At 40.2% G+C, this 17,551-nt stretch overlaps 1 protein-coding gene across 2 annotated transcripts; it reads left to right on the top strand.

Moving 5' to 3' along the window:
* The first annotated feature begins 518 nt into the window (after window positions 1-518).
* On the top strand, window positions 519-17,196 carry CMPK1 (cytidine/uridine monophosphate kinase 1). 2 transcript variants are annotated; one of them, XM_043491258.1, is made up of 7 exons: window positions 519-794; window positions 9,938-10,084; window positions 10,916-11,068; window positions 13,024-13,100; window positions 13,179-13,275; window positions 13,515-13,698; window positions 14,843-17,196. In XM_043491258.1, exons 1-6 carry the CDS (start codon window positions 624-626, stop codon window positions 13,680-13,682), a joined length of 813 nt encoding a protein of 270 aa, XP_043347193.1. In that variant the 5' UTR covers window positions 519-623; the 3' UTR covers window positions 13,683-13,698; window positions 14,843-17,196. The 2 variants fall into 2 exon arrangements, with proteins under 2 accessions (XP_043347193.1, XP_038270206.1); XM_038414278.2 differs by lacking the exon at window positions 13,515-13,698.
* The last annotated feature ends 355 nt before the right edge of the window (window positions 17,197-17,551 follow it).

The following is a 17,551-nucleotide window of genomic DNA, read 5'->3' as shown; positions in this document are numbered from 1 at the left end:
GGGAGGATCAGGATCCTCTCGGATGTCCTGGCGTTGTGAACCCATAAAACTGAACAGCTGGCAGGGCAGTTTCTCTGGGGCACCTTTACCGATTTCCCCAGGCAGCTAGAGTAGCTACGTCAAAAAAGGGACAATTGCTGGCTGGGAACACGTGGGCGGCGTGGGGTGAACCCCGTGGCTGAGCAGATCCGCAGACATCTGCCCAGAGGGGCAGCCTAGGCCTTGTGGTGCAAAGGGGAGTGAAGCCCACTACAGCTTGGGCTTTCACAGGGGTACCGCGCGCAGCGGTCCGAGAGCAGCGAAGGGAGCAAGAACCCCGCGAGCTCAGCAGCGGGCTGTGTCACGGCTCCCCCACGGATCGTGTCTGAACACCCGCCACAATTGGCCTTGCCCCCCGCCTCTGCACGGGCCGCGCTCTCCGCAGGCTCCCGCTGCGCGGGGGCAAAGCCCCGGGGCCGCCCGCGCGCCCGCCAGGTGTCACGTCACCACGGCCCCACCCCCAGCCCAGCTGCCGACAGCGCCCCGCGCGCCTCCGCACCCGGAAGCACTTTCCCTCCGACGTCAGCAGCCGGCGTGTGACTGCCGGTGGCGGTCTGGCCTGCCCCCCCCCCCCCGGGCCGTGCATGGTCTATCGCGGCCTGCTGCTGGTAGCGGCTCGCCTCAGCCCTCGCGCTCGCTGCCTCCGAACCGCCGCCGCTCTGCGCCGCCGCCTCCTCCTCATGAAGCCGCTGGTTGTGTTCGTCCTGGGCGGGCCCGGGGCTGGCAAGGGGACCCAATGCGCCCGCATCGTGGAGGTGAGAAGCGCCGCGGGGAGGGTCTCGGTGTCCGCAAACTCCCCCTCGCCGCCGCCGCCGCCGCCTCGGAGAGCGAGCGGACTACAGCCCCCAGCATGCAACGCGGCGCGGGGCTCTTGGCATCTTCCCTGCCAAGCGGCGCGGGGCATGGCGGGACTGGCAGTCTTGTGGCTCAGCCTGCGCGGGGTCTCGTTTCCCCGGCCCCGCACCAGGGGTGAGCGGGGACCCCAGGGATGGGGGTGGGAGGCGGCCCGTTATAATGGTCTCCCTGGGGTTCGGTTTCTATGTCTAGGCGGTTAGGGAAGTTCTGGCTCTCAGTCTGGGTTAAAGGGGCAAAAGGCTATTTTTGGTGTATTTGAAAAGAAACCCACTTGTTTCTCCAAGTGCACATTGGAGCCCCCCCATTTCCCTTCTGGGCACCCAGACTGAACTCCCAGCCTCTAGGGCCCTAGCTCCTTCAGTGCAAAGCTGGGGAAACGGGCATCTCTGCAAGGGGTGTGTGCGATAGAGGCACAGACGTACATACTAGACTCGTAAAAAGAAAAGGAGGACTTGTGGCACCTTAGAGACTAACAAATTTATTAGAGCATAAGCTTTCGTGAGATACAGCTCACTTCATTATGCTCTAATAAATTTGTTAGTGTCTAAGGTGCCACAAGTACTCCTTTTCTTTTTGCGAATACAGACTAACACGGCTGCTACTCTGATACTAGACTCGTGTGTGTGTGTAGGTCAAGTTCTGTGTCTGCATGTTATCCACAGTACCAGGGGCAGCGTTAAGATTGGGGGTGCGGGTGGTATTGTGCAGGAAGATGTTCACGATTAACAACAATCACAGACCTAGCTAGAGCTGATGGGCGTGCTTGCCAGGGTCCAGGGACCCATGTGTCCCATTTTCCCCTTACCTTTCTGCTAGGGCCTCTTTGGATACATCCACACTGCAATAAAAAAACCCTTGGCACTGAGTCTCAGAGCGCGGGTCAGTTGAGGCCTGGTCTACACTAGGAAATTCTGTCAATATAACTACATGGCTCAAGGGTGTGAAAAATCCACACCCCTGAGCGATGCAATTAAACCAACCCCTCTGAGCATAGACAGTGCTAAATCAATGGGAGAATTCTTCTTTCGCACTAGCTATGGCCTCTCAGGGAGGTGGAGTACCTACTTCAATCAGAACCCCTCCCACTGGAGTAGGTGTCTCCACTGAAGCATTACAGTGGTGGAGCTGCACTGCTGCAGTTTTTTCAATGTAGACAAGCCCTGATTTGAGTTGCAGGGTTAAAATTGCAGTCTGTAGACATTTGGGTCCAGGCTCTGAGACCCATCGTCCTTGCAGGGTTTCAGAGCCCAGGCTTCAGTCCAAGCCCAAATATCTACACTGCAATTTTTAGTCCCATGAGCCTGAGTCAGCTAATTCAAGCCAGCTGCGGCCATGCTGCAGTCTCTTTTATTACAGTGTTGGCGTACCTTCTGTGTCCCCTGTTTCTTACTCCTTTCTCCAAGGTATCTTTTGTATTTGTACAGTGCCTAACACAACTGTGGTCCCCTCCATGGTCCACTCAATGACTTGACTTAATTACCCCCTACTGTTTGTAGTTCCTGGAAAAGCTGTTGGTAACCCTTCCTTGTGGAGTGGAACACAATCATACATAAACCATTAATAAACTTAAGAGAATGTCCCTCAAAGATACTGTGGGGGGTTGCAATATCAGGTACAACGGGTTTATTATTCCAGAGGTATATGGTGCTTTCATCATCATCATGTTCCTATTATGCCTCTGGCATTTAGGGCAGTGATGAAGCTCCTACATTTCTGTCTTTCTGGCAAGTCTTTCAATGGTTCCCTAGCTGTGCTCCAATTTTTTCAGCTTGGCTTCCTTCGCCATGTTGTTTTTGGGCAGCCTCGTTTTCGCTTGCCTTCAGGTGTCCGTCCATCTTATTGCTGCTCTCGTGATAGAATCAGTTTCCATCCGAAGCACACGACCGATCCATCTCCAACGCCTCCTGGCAATGAAGGTGCTCTAGATCTTGGTTTGAGATTATCAGAGTTGCGTACTTTCAACATTACTTTATAGTGCAGAATGCTGGGGAATGAGAAAGTATGACATGTCCAAACTGTCTTCATTCCATACAACCTGCCTCAGAAAAATCCTCCATATCTTTTGGCCCAGAACAATCTCAAATCAAATATGGTGCTTTACAGTAGTGTACGCTGTAAATTGTGAAAATCAGATTATATTATAAGCAAAAATAGAAGTGAAACTTTGCTCAGCTGCTGAATGTGATGGAGGTCACAAGTTGTGCAGAATGAGTCTTTATGTGCTTTATGTGTGTCCTGTGTTAAATTAATCATTGTCTTTTCTGCCATCAAAGACTTTCAAACTGGCATTAAGAGATTACATGATTTAATTATAGAATTTCACACAACTTTTCTAAATATTTCAAATTCTTTTTAGTTTAACAGTACTTTAAGATGGAAAAGATGTTTAGAAGAGATGGGGGAATAGCTGATGGTTAATAGCTGACAATTCTTTACATACAGAAGCAGACCTCTTTAAAAATCAGGATGATGAAATTCTGTTCTGTTGGATAGTTATGGTGTATTTAAGTCTAAATGCCTCCAAATAGAGCCTTTTAGGAGTAGACTTGGATATTTTATGCATGATGAGTGCCATAAATGATGGAGGTTTGTCCACACCCACATGAAAGCAATGACTAAGAACCATAACAACGCCCACATTGCTTAAACTACAGAAGGAAAAACCGCAAGTCCTGGCACTAGCATTTTTGTTTCTGTTTTCTAGTGATGCGTGGTAGAGTACCGTTATAGTTTCTCCACTATTACTTTATACCCTAGTTCTACATACCATATAACCTTGTTATAAAAATTTAGTCCAGACTGAAAACTGACATTTAAGATTGCATAAAGTGGTGGTGTAGCTGTGTTGGTACCGGGATATTATAGGGTGGAGGGGGCAAAAGGGGCAGCGGCTGGAGCTCTGGGCCCTTTAAATCACTGCCGGAGCCCCAGGTGGCACAGGCCAGGCAGTGCTGAAGGGCTGGCTAGGGGAGTCTGGCCCCAGCCCTGCCCCTTCTGACCAAGGCCCCGCCCCTTCCAGGGTCCCAGAGCCACTGCCTCTCCCCCCCCACCGCCCAGGAGCCCAGCCTCCCTGCGTACAGGTTAGTCCTTTAAGTTACTTTCACTCATGGAACTAAGAGACATAACAAAAAGAACTAAGGCTATGTCTACGCTGGCAATTGAATGCCAAAAGACTCCTACCCCCCAACAAGTGGGGTTAGCTTTATTGGCAGGAGAGCCTAACTTTTGTCTTTCAGAGGTGTTAAAAAACACGCACACCCCGAAAGACAAAAGTTTTGCTGATGACATCTCCTGGCTTCTAGGAGAGAAAATAAATCTCTTTAACTCCAGTTCACTTTCTAAATGCTTGCCTTGCATGAGACAAGAGGGAGCACTCCTGTGAGAGCCATAAAGAGATAGCTTCATGAAGACAGGCAGCAACCGGTTGAGTATCATTTCTCAGCAATCTTCCATTTAAAGATTGGAAATCAAGATTCTTTGCCACATTTATTTACAAGATTTAAATCTAAGTGTTTCCTTTGGATATTGATCTCATGAAAGTCAACGAATGGATGTTTTGCCATTGAGTTACTATAGTTTATTATTTGCATTACCCAAAGCACTTACGTGCCTCAATCATGGATCAGGACCTCATGGATGTGCTAGATGCTGTACAAATAGAACAACATGATGGTCCCTGCTCAAAACAGATTACAATCTAAGTATAAGACAATAGACAACAGGATGGAAACAGTGAAATGGAAATACAGTGAAACAATGAGACAGCATCATAGGCAGTGGTGTTAGCAGACTTATAAGTTTTCCATAGACATCTCAGTGAAGGAGAGTTAGAAGAAGGATAATGAGGTAGCTTTATGGATGTTTGCAGGGAGCTCCTCCCAAGCATGAGAGGCAGCATGGGAGAAAGCTGGAATGTGTTTGAAAATTTAACGAATTCTGGAGGAGCAGGCTGTCTGTTATGTAGCCCAACTAATCCATTCTGAAAAGCATTCCAAATTAGAATTTAATGTAATTAGAAACATCCCTATTTAACAAACTCACTTTAAAATACTTTTGTTTTGCTCTTTCCTGTTCATCTATTTAAAACTATTTTAGTTTGCTGTTGTAAAGAGAATTCCAAAGATTGAGTCAATATTTCTTCTTGCATGAAAAGAAAAAATGCTGAGGAAAATTAAATGGTGTTGTAATCCCATGAAACCAAGGGGATTATTTTCTCTTCCTCTTTTCTCCTTAATGTTTAACTTCATGTTAAAAATATCATAATTCTTTAATTGAAGCAAGAAGAGCTACATGTTAATTTTAGGTTCTGGAGAGTAAAACTTATTGCTTATAAAAAGCTTTACTCTGGTTTATGGCTTCTGCAGTTCATAGTTAATGTGTAGATTTACAATTAAATAAGCATATCTAAATGCAACGGCCATTTGAACAAAAATACAGTAAGGTAATAGAGAATGTAGCTAGAGTTTCTCTTCATGGTCATTTAGGGCAAAATCTTGCATGCTTTATTTTTTTTTTCTCCAGCTGTCTGCAGTTTTTTGGGGATTTAAGTAATTATATCGTTTCTTAAATTGTGATTATAGCAAAACTGCCTTTCCAGGCTTCTGTGGGTAGAGTTGGAAAGCAACTAAATATTTTTAAGCTTGCTTGGTGAGTTGTGTAATATGTCTAATGTATTTATTTAGTAGCCAAGTTTTTAAATCTCAAGATCACAGCCATAAAAGGGAAGTATGCACGTTACTATTCTGCCCAGGCTCCTATTTTGAAATTTGCTGTGGCTATCACTGCAGCCAAGCGGATAACCCTAAAATCTTTTTTGTTCCAGACCAAAACTTAGAGTAAAGATATACATACGTACTCTATTTTGTATTCTTAGTATTGTAATTTAATTTTGGTATGTTCCTAGGTTATGTCTCTAATACCTGTTTTATAGAACTAGTTATGTGTAATCTTGTTAACGTTTTATGTAATATTAAGAACTTACTTTTGAAAAAGACCTTATGTACTTGACATTTCTGTAGTTAACTGACACTAGTACAACTATGAAAATTCTCCTTTTCTAACTTTTTCCTGCTGAGATTTATCATTCTGAACTCTGAAATCTGTTCTCTGTACAGTATGATCACATATGCATTTTACTTCTGGTGTCTAGATTCTATGGTGATGGGTGCCTTAGAAAAGCATAGGTCTAACACGCGCTTTTTGGTGAGGTTTTATGTTAGAGCATTTTAATGTTTTTAAAATGCCTTAATTGACCACAAAATACAAGAGTGATAGATGTTTAGACTAAATACTGCTATCTGTATGATATGTTTGTATATAGACTCCCTGCTGTATTTTTTTCTATACAGTACAGTGAGAGATTTCTAATAGCATCAGTCTAGCTGCTTAGCCTGGACTGCCACATCAGCACTAGGGGAAGACACTAGCTTCTCTCATGAATTACCCGTGTCGCATCCTGACACTCTCCCTGGAGACTGCCACCTGGCTCAACATATGTGCTCAGTTTCCTGGTTTCAATGTATGCATATAACTGAAATGCATACAAAACAGGGTTTTTCTTTTTTTTTTTTTAAAATAAGAATAAAGAAACCAGGACAACTTCATGAAAACTACCTAATATACATATAGTTCCTACTACTTAGTATATTACATCCCCAAAGCAATTGGCGAACATTAACTCCTTCTCACAACGCTGTTAGCATTTGGTTAGTAATGTTATCCCCATTTAGCAAATAGGGAAACTGTGGACTACCGCTGGGTGAAATTTTTTAACGAAAACATTTTTTGGCAAATATGCAGATTGGATCACACCAAAACATTTTGCCAATTCATGTCGATTTTGCCAGATTGTTTTGGTCAACAACAACAACAAAAAAACACCCCTAAGAAGAAATCAAAACATTTTATTATGACATTTTGTAAATGAAACTTTTCCAATTTTTATCATCAGTGGGGTAGCCGTGTTAGTCTGTATCCACAAAAACAATGAGGAGTCCAGTGGCACCTTAAAGACTAACAGATTTATTTGGACATAATCTTTCGTAGGTTTAAAAAAAAAAAACACTTTTTCAGATGCATGGAGTGAAAATTACAGATATAAGCATATACCACCGACTTCCTGAAGAAACTACAATGATTGGTGATCTTCCTAAAAACACCATCCTAGCCACCATGGACATAGAACCTCTTTACACCAATATTCCACACAAAGATGGACTACAAGTATCTCTGATGAGGCCACAGCATACCTGGTGGCTGAGCTTTGTAACTTTGTCCTCACCCACAACCATTTCAGATTTAGGGACAACTTATACCTTCCAGGCAGCGGCACTGCTATGGGTACCCGCATGGCCCCACAGTATGCCAGCATTTTTATGGCTGACTTAGAACAATGCTTCCTCAGCTCTCATCCCCTAGCGCCCCTCCTCTACTTGTGCTACATTGATTATATCTTCATCATATGGACCCACGGGAAGGAGACCCTTGAAGAATTCCACCTGGATTTCAACAATTTCCATGCCACTATCAACCTCAGCCTGGACCAGTCCACACAAGAGATCCACTTCGTGGACACTACAGTGCAAATAAGTGATGGTCACATAAACACTACCCTATACTGGAAACCTACTGACCGCTATTCTTACCTACATGCCTCCAGCTTCCATCCAGGACACCTCACACAATCCGTTGTCTACAGCCAAGCCCTAAAATACAACCACATTTTCTCCAATCCCTCAGACGGAGACAAACATTAATTATTAATCTTTATTAAGCATTCTTAAAATTACAATACCCACCTGGGGAAGTGAGGAAACAGATTGACAGAGCGAGACAGGTACCCAGAAGTCACCTACTACAGGACAGGACCAACAAGGAAAATAACAGAACACCACTGGCCAGCTGAAACCTCTCCAGCACATCATCAACAATCTACAACCTATCCTGGAAAACAGTCCCTCACTCTCACAGACCTTGGGAGACAGGCCAGTCCTCGCTTACAGGCAGCCCCCAACCTGAAGCAAATACTCACCAGCAACTACACACCACAGAAACACTAACCCAGGAACCAATCCCTGTAACAAACTCTATTGCCTACTCTGTCCCCATCATAGGACCCAGTCATATGAGCCACACCATCTGGGTCTCATTCACCTGCACATCTACTAATGTAATGTGTGCCATCATGTGTGTAGGGGGAGGGATAGCTCAGGGGTTTGAGCATTGGCCTGCTAAACCCAGGGTTGTGAGTTCAGTCCTTGAGGGGGCCATTTAGGGATCTGGGGCAAAAGTTGGGTATTGGTCTCGCTTTGAGCAGGGAGTTGGACTAGATGATCTCCTGAGGTCCCTTCCAACCCTGATAGTCTGATTCTGTGATAAAGCTTTGTTACAAACAATTCTCCTCCAGGGGAGAGGATGTGCCAGCAATGCCCCTCTGCCATGTACGTTGGCCAAACCAGACAGTTTCTACGTAAAAGAATAAATGGACATAAATCAGACATCAGGAATGATAACATACAAAGTCTGTAGGAGAACACTTCAGTCTCCCTGGAATTTCAATAACAGATTTAAAAGTAGCCATCTTTCAACAGAAAACTTCAAAAACAGACTTCAAAGAGAAACTGCAGAGCTACAATTCATTTGCAAACTTAACACCATTAATTTGGGCTTGAATAGAGACTGTTACTGGCTCACTACAAAAGCAATTTTCCCTCTCTGTATTGACACCTCCTCATCAATTATTGGGAGTGGACAACATCCACCCTGATTGAATTGGCCTTGTCATCACTGATTCTCCACTTGTAAGGTAACTCCCTTTTCTTTATGTGCCAGTATATTTATGCTTGTATCTGTAATTTTCACCCTATGCATCTGAAGAAGTGGGTTTTTCTACCCACGAAAGCTTATGCCCAAATAAATCTGTTAGTCTTTAAGGTGCCACCGGACTCCTCCAATTTTTTATTTGACATAAAGGAAATTTCAAAATTAAAAGTTGATTTTAAAAAGAACTAAAAATGTAAAAAAATGCTCAGATGAAATGAACCATTTTGTTTGGCTCACAACTATTTTAAGCAGTTTCTTGGAATCGCCAACAGACCAAAAAAATCCATTATTCAAACAGCTTTTACAGCTGAGTATAAGTGATTTGATCAAGGCCACAGAAGACGTCAGAGTCAGAAGTAGAAAGCAGGTATTTCTGGCTTCCAGCACTGTGCTTGGAGCATGTTCCCTCTCTAAATAAAGAACTCTAATCAAAACATATAGTAGTCCCATATCCGCAGTAAAGGTAGGTAAATATTTTAAAATACAAACCTGCCTTTAAGCTTACCAAGTAAAGCAGCTGTTTTGACTCCTTTTCACTTGCTAAATTAAAATTTGATCTACTGACTAAAATTGCCAGTGAATTTCTAAATAGCCATGTATTTTGGGTGGGACTGTAACATGTATCTTTTAGTCTTTTGGTTTACTTTAAACATCTAATTCATTACAAGGGGTAACATTTTCAAAGGTATCTAAGTGACTACGGGCTTGTCTATACTTAAAACGCTACAGCAGCACAGGGTAGACATGATCTACACCAACGGGAGGGGTTCTCTCATTGGCAAAGATAATCCACCCCCCTATGAAGCAGGAGCTTCAATCTAGTGCTGTCTACATGGGGATTTAGGTCAGTTTAACTAAGCCACTTGGGGTATGTGGATTTTTCTCACACTTGACCAATGTAGTTAAACTAACCTAAGTTTTTAGTGTTGACCAGGCCTAAGGAGCCTATGTCTCATTTTCAAAAGTCACTTAGGCATTTTTGAAAATTTTTACCCAAGGTGCAACAGTCTGCCAGGCTTCCTGCACATATTGGGTATACTGTGAAATCATGACAGAGGCTGAAAATAGAATGCTTTTTATCCAAACTGGCTATTATTGGCTGTAAATTTGCCTTTTTATTAATAGGATAATGTAATTAATTTTAACAGCTAGGTTAATTTAGTATATGTACTTACTCAAAGGAGTCTTCATCTGCTTAACACTATTGTTATACGTATTTCAGAAATATGGGTACACCCACCTTTCTGCAGGCGATCTCCTTCGACATGAACGAAAAAGACCAGGCTCTCAGTATGGAGAACTAATTGAAAAATATATTCAAGAGGGAGCAATTGTACCAGTTGAGATTACTATCAGCTTGTTGAAGAGGGTAAGAAAAGTGAATGTTGTTGTCTTGATGGTTCACCTTTCCAAGGAAACAAGGTAGTGGGTGTAGCCTGAGAAAACATTTCCCTCCCTTTGAAGTCAGCAAGAGGAAGATGATAGGCAATGGGTGCATGTTGTAAATTTGCTTTTCATTAAAATAACATATGGCTATGTTATGGTCCTTACAGAAAGCAAGAGGCAATGCCTTTCATTACATAAAGCACAAAGAGGGCACTTGATACATTTTATTATTTTTATAATGTTTTCTCTGAAGCTTTAAACTGAAACTAATTCAAAACCAAGTACATTCAGGGCACATTGTATTTTGTAAGAGGTCTCTGTCCTCCTGCTGCGCCAGCTCCCCCTGGCATATGGAGCTACTTCCAGATGTGGCCCGAAGAGGAGTGGTTCTGGCCCCGCCCCTTCATCTTCCTGGCTGCTGGTTCTATCTCCCCCCAACCCCCCATGTTTGGGGAGGGGCATGTGACCCTTTGGGGCCCTTTCTAATCCTTGCCTCTCTTTTTTCCTATGACTGCAGAGGTGTTAACTGGCCACTTAATTTTGAATGATCTCTTACAATATGTGTTAACTCCTTACGCTAAACAATCTGTTCCACCTTGTATTCAGCTGTGAAAGTCCGAGTACCTTACTTTTCCCATACCTGAAGAGCTCTGTGTCAGCGCCAAAGCTTTTCTCTTTCACTAACAGATGATGGTCCAATAAAACTCTCATGTTAAAAGTTTGTAAATCATGTCAACATCTGACCAAAAGTTAATAGACAAATATTTTATTTTGTGTGTAAGAAGTTCTTGAACTGAACTGTGCTATCTGTTAGGCTATGGATCAAACAATGGCTGCAAATGTCCAAAAGTACAAATTCTTGATTGATGGATTCCCGAGAAATGAAGACAATCTTCAAGGTTGGAATAAGACTATGGATGGAAAAGCAGACGTGTCTTTTGTTCTGTTTTTCGACTGTGACAACGAGGTATTGAAATATCATTGCTGTGTACCTTTCTCACATGTTGTTGTATGATGAGAGGCAGACAGCGAGAAAAGTAAAACTGTGTTGGAGGTACTGAATTTTCCAATATTCACGAGCATTAGCAACATGAGAAGGAAGTCCTAGGGCTATGATTACTGTGGATTTTTGGTAGTTCACTTGGCAGCTAACCTCGTTTGTAAATTGGTTTTAGATCTAGGTATTGCTATTATTGTGTTCTTCAGAATAGTAAATGTCCAGAGTTGTGTTAAGAAATTATATTGAACAACAATTCTGAACAATTTGGTTTTTCCTTAAGAACCCTTTGAAATCAAAAGGATTGTGTCACATATGTGACAAAGTTCCTCCTCTATCTTGGTGGATCTTGCGCTTATTGGTGGATTTGCTCGCCTTGGAGATTCACGGCAGCCCTCAGTTTGGCCATTTTCATGAACCCACAGTCCAGGTCAACTCTTCCTGTGTCTAACCAGGAGTTGGGATGTTTGGGGGGAACCTGGGACCGCCCTCTACTCCAGGTTCCAGCCCAGGGCCCTGTGGAATGCAGCTGTCTAAAGTGCTTCCCGAAACAGCTGTGTGATGGCTACAACTCACTGGGCTACTTCCCCATGGCCTCCTCCCAACCCCTTCTTTCTTCTCACCATAGCACCTTCCTCCTGATGTCTGTCTGATAATGCATGTACACCTCAGTCCTCCAACAGTTCACGTTCTCACTCTCGGCTCCTAGTACCTCTTGCTCCCAGCTCCTCACATGCACACCACAAACTGAAGTGAGATGTAAGCATTAGAGCTAGTCAGAAACTGAAACTTTTAAAATGGTAGGTAGATTGACCTTCTGGGGAACTTTTATTTTTTTTTTTTTTTTTTTTTATAATTTAAAAAAATCTTTTTTTGTTTTCCAATTTTAAAATAGCAAATGTTCCATTTTGGAAAAAAAATCTCATAGTTAAACTGATCAGTCAAACTTGAGAATTCAAAAGATGACCAGCTGAAAAAAACATGTTAAAGAACAAACAGGCTAAATTGTTTCATCAGAAATTTCTATCAATCAGATAAATTAGAGGAGAAAAAACTAAAAGAAAACTTTCATTTTTGAAAAAAAGATAATGTCTTCCCCTCCCCAAAGGTTCTTAATCAAATTTGTTTGACTAGCTCTAGTAATCTACAATAATATCTGAATGGCCTTTTACTTTATTTAAGTTAAATCAGAAATTATTCCATATGAAAAATTGTTTTAAAAAATCCTCTTGCATCTTGACATATATAAAAATTTGTCCATGTATTATCAAGATTATTCATTTAACATTAGAAACTATAACTTTATATGTATTTAGTAACTATTAACCAGTTATATTTTATGCACAATATATATATTACAGATCAGAATAATTTAATAAAATACAGTGATATTGACTGAGCAAAAATTAAGACGCTTGTCATTCAGACCTAGTAAGTTAACATTTTAGTTGTGTATCTTAAATATTATAGGCTTGTATTTTCAAAAGACGAATGGATTTTTTTTAATGTATTCATTTTTAATGGCTAAACTTGACACTTAGAGTCTGATTTTCAGACAATGCTGAGCATCTGCTCTCTGAAAGTTAGGTATTCAATCTTAGTGTCTCAGATTGGGCACCCAAAATCATTAGTCACTCTTGAAACTGTAAGCCATCATCTCCCGCCCCTCCCCCCCCATTTCCCAAGCCACAATTAAAAAGGCAAGTGAATCAAAAACTAATTCATAATACTGTCTAGATCTAGCTAATCTTTTGTAAAATATATGCACTGAACCATGTGTGCGCAGGCTCTCTCGCCCTTAAATTGGTTTTCACATTAATGAACTAGGCCTATTGAACAAAGGACAAAGGTTTGTTACTGAGTCTTCAGATATAGAAAGATAATGGTCACATGCTTTTAAGGGTTCATTCTGTGTTTGTTGGTAGATATGTATTGGCCGCTGCCTTGAAAGAGGAAAGAGCAGTGGTAGGAGTGATGACAACCGAGAGAGTCTAGAAAAGAGGTACTGTACCCAGAACTTTTCATAGTTATGTTTCTTGTTTTCTTTGTATGATATGATGCATCTTTTTCTGTCTTACAGACTTCACACATACCTGCAGTCAACTAAGCCCATAATAGACCAATATGAGAAAATGGGAAAAGTCAGGAAAGTGGATGCCTCTAAATCTGTTGATGAAGTAAGTTTCAAGGACAAATAAATTGTTGGGCTTACAATTACATGGTATATATTTTTGGATCCCTTCTTCTGAGATGTAGAGTCAGTGATATCCCTTCTCTCCATCCCTTACATATAGTCTTCGTCTTTTTGGTCTGCCTATGAAATGTCAAATATAATAATTTTTTTTTAGTGGTAGGGTTCTTAAAAGAGTTCCCCATTTATCACCTTTAATCACCTCCTTTTCCTGCTTCTCAAAAGCTGCCTTCTCACAGGAAGATAGGAGGGCTAGAGAGGGCTCCATGTAGTAAGTCAACTGGGGTTATGATGTGCTTCCTGTTCACCCTGGGGCTGAATGCATTGCATTACAATGGTATTAACCTTTGCACGTTCACGTCCAAGGAACCAAGCTCTAGTTCTCAACACTGAGACCCAGTGAAACAAGGTATTGTGCAATCCCAGACCAGTCACCAGACTGGATCATAATATAGATTTTTCAATCTACTCTTCCAAGAGAGTTCTGGGGAGCAAGGGTGGATCATGATTCACTTACCTAAAGTTGAAGGATGGTTGAAAGCTGGATGTTTGTTTGGCTACATCTCTAATTGAAATGGACTCTGTCTCATCAAATTTTGCCCAGAATTTAGAATTTGTAAAAATATATTTTTATGAAACCTAAAACCAAATAAAATGTGTTAAGAACTGATGTAAATAGCATCTGAAGGAAGACATTTGCAGTGCAAACAACCGGAACTTTTATTGCTTCTACAAAACCCAGGAACTATGCTTCATATACATAAGCTCTGTCTACTGCCACCTTGACTATTAACTAATTGTTTACATATATTCATATAGAGCACTCCTTTAACAAAATGTTTCCATAAATTGAATTTTTTTCCTCCGCAGCTGGGAACCAGTTTTGCATCAAACAAATATTCCCGTACAATCCAAACTCTGCAGTTTTTATACCAGTGCATGGAAATACAAAAACAAAGTAAAATAGAAACTAACTAAAAACAAAAATGAAATGTATTAGTCTCTTTTCATCGTTAAAGCTAAATGAAATGCAAAAACTAAACATAAGTAGAAAAAAGTTCTGGTTTTACTAATCATTGGTGTTACCCTCACATCATAAAGGTTGGGAAATTGGCCCTCCATTTTGCAATTAGTTCAGTACATACAGACCACCTGTAGTCAAGCCACAAGGATTCGCCTATCTGGATCTGCTTGTGACGGGCCTGTTTTCTTTTTTAACTGTATTTTTGTTTAGATTTTTTAAAATGTAATATTCCCTTTTGAAGAGTTTTCTGCTATTGATGGTTTCCTCTTATGCTGCCACACAAAAAGAAAATGTAATAATGTTGATAACCTAAAAAAAAAATAAATAGATGGAGATGAGAGACTGAATAGAATTTGGTGCCAGATTCCCTCACCTCTATTCTGATATGCACATGTCTTTAAAAAAACAAACTATGTATTGTACATTTTAAAAAATATTGATTTACCATCAATACCTGTGTGTGGTGGTCTAACTTAAAATGGCTGAATATTTAATGTTCCATAATTTTAATTAAATGTTTCTCTTTCAGGTTTTTGGCAAGGTTGTGAACATTTTTGACAAAGAAGGCTAGTTCCATTCTTGAAAGTTCTCTTGAAACTGTGCTTGAATCTTGCTTTAATAGCTGCTACTAAATTCAACACTTTTGTAATCTTTTAAAGGTTTTTTTTTAAATATTTCTTGTATTCACAGATAGTTGGAAAAGCAATTAATTAATTGAAAATTAAATTGTTTTTAAATAGGAATGGATTCATTTATTGTGGCTATAGTAGACAATAAATTTCAGGATTCTTTTCTAACTTAGTTCAGTTACTTACAAAATAAAGATAGTAGTCAAAATCGATCTGGAGAGACTATCAATCCTTTTACAATTTGTGCCATTCATGGGCAGCCTTTCTTATTCCTTATTGCCATAAATCTGTTTTTAAGAGTCCATAAATAGCAATGCTCAGTGGCAGAGCCTACATATCCTTTTTTTTTTTTTTTTTTTAAAAAACAAAACTCTCAGCCTGTTTTTGGACCAAACTTGGGAAAGTTTTTCCAAGTAAAATTTTATGCAATTGATAGTCTTTTTATCCCACAGCTAAATTCTGTAAGCAGAACTGTAAAAGTAGCATGTGCATTTGTTTTAGAACTTCTCGTCTAACTAATTTTAATACAGTGTGAAGCTGTTAAGCAATAGATGTACAAAGTGCTTTGGTAAAGTGCTACTCTCTTAGGACTCTGGGTGCATAGCATGTGTTGTAACTTATTGAGTACTTAGAGAAAATGTACCCCCTTTGCGTAGTTCTCCTGTGCAAGGGGTTAAGAATAGAACTGCAGAGTTAGTTTAGTGTCTGTGCACTCATTTTGTGATGGTAATTATGCTCTTAAGTACAATGAAGTCATTAGACAGTAACAAACCTCCAAGCAGATGTGTAGTAAAACTATTCTTTTAACAGTTCTGTTTTTGTAACAAATGAGAGGGCATTTCTGTATTATTGATTATTGTATTGTTGAATACTTTAAGGTTTGTTACATAGGGAAAGAGATCTTTATGGTTAAACTTGTAGTTTCCCTAAAATTGTATAATTTTAATAGTTTGTTTTAAAAAGTTTTTTTAATTATTGCACTTCGTTTGACCAGTTTGAATTTTTTTTAAATGTTTCATACCCTTAAACAAATTAGTTCATGCTTTATGGCATTATCTTGCATTAGTGCAGTGCAGTTGTCAGCAGTAATAGTTGGAATTAACAAGTGACTGGTTGAAACAAGCCATCCTGTATTTAAGTACTGTACAGTTGTGATATAGTTATGACTTTCTTTTGTTAAATACCATTTTTTCCAAAAGCTTTAATGCTCCTAGACCTATAGGGGTCCAATCCTGCATTCCTCATGTCCCAAAACTTTCATTAAAGGACATCCAGAAACCTGAGGATGGGTATTTTAACTTTTTTTTAGCATTGTCCATTAAAGTTATTTTTGCTACATCAGCTGCTGCTATAATTGGATATGATACTCTAACAGATGTTGTGATGTATAGGGAAAAATGGTCTTGAATTTTTAGGCTTCAGCTCGTCTTTAAATCCTACTTGGGGAAGTCACAAGTGAGTTAATAATAGTTTTTGATTTTTTTAATTACAACTACTTTGGTCCTGATCCTGCACTCCGTCTGCTCAGGCCAACTCTTGCATGAAGCTCTGTTTACTTTGTTGAGGCTTATAAGACTGCGAGTTCAGAGTTTTTAATATGCAATGGAACATAGCCACTGCTAAAAGAGATTTTTTTTCCCAATACATTGGATGTTTAAAGTCAGACTATTGAGCACAAATAATATAAAGCTTAGTAACACAGAAAACATGGACCATGCCTTGTTCCTGAGAATTTGGAAGATTTTCACAAAATCCTTTAAATGCTTTCACCTGATTAATTCCCCCCCTTTTCAAAACTACTGAAACTCTGTTTTCCATGTCTAAATGTGCTGACCTAAGACAGGATGAAATGGAACTACAGTTCTGATATAAAAGCTGAAATCAAGACTCAAACACTTTTGTAGGCAGATTGAAGAAATCTGTCTGAATATGTAAATATTTATTTTGGTGGTGTTCTAATAATATTGGCTTTTAAGAGTTCTGATAAGAATAGATACTGTTTTCTCTCATCATATACCTTACTATGTATTTAAGAGCTGAAGCCAAATAAGTAGCAGTTACTTAGGAATAAGTTTTAAAAAACACTGTTTTAAAAACAAAAAATGTTGGCAATATTGAATTTGGAGTAAATTGTGCATTGTCTGTACAATTTGAGTAATTTTGTCCTTCTGTTTATTGAAGATGCCATTAATGTGGCACTTGGTTTTATTCAAGATGAGACATAATTGAAATTAAATTCAATAAAAAAATAGAAGTAATATATCAGTGTGTCTTTTCCATGTAGCGGCATACTGTATAAAGAATTTGAGTAGTTCCTCCAATACATTTTGCTGTGTGGCTTCATCCAAGTTCCTGGCTTACATTTATGATCTGCCATGAAAAATGACAAATTAAGGATATATTCCTATACTTAAACACACAGGTTCCAAGGTCAGAAAATGAGGCCCCGGAGACCCTACTCAACCCAAGTTAAGATTGGGGAGCATACAGTATTTGAAAATATGGCTTTTCTCCTTCTCTCTGATATGTATATAATGTTATCTGATCATGCAGTGATAATTCATCTGATCCATCTGTAAAAGAAAAAGGACCCATCAGTGTTGACACGT

The sequence above is a fragment of the Dermochelys coriacea genome, chromosome 8 (genome assembly GCF_009764565.3).
Source record: "Dermochelys coriacea isolate rDerCor1 chromosome 8, rDerCor1.pri.v4, whole genome shotgun sequence".
Classification (NCBI taxonomy): domain Eukaryota; kingdom Metazoa; phylum Chordata; order Testudines; family Dermochelyidae; genus Dermochelys; species Dermochelys coriacea.
This window is presented reverse-complemented; position numbering and strand designations above follow the sequence as displayed.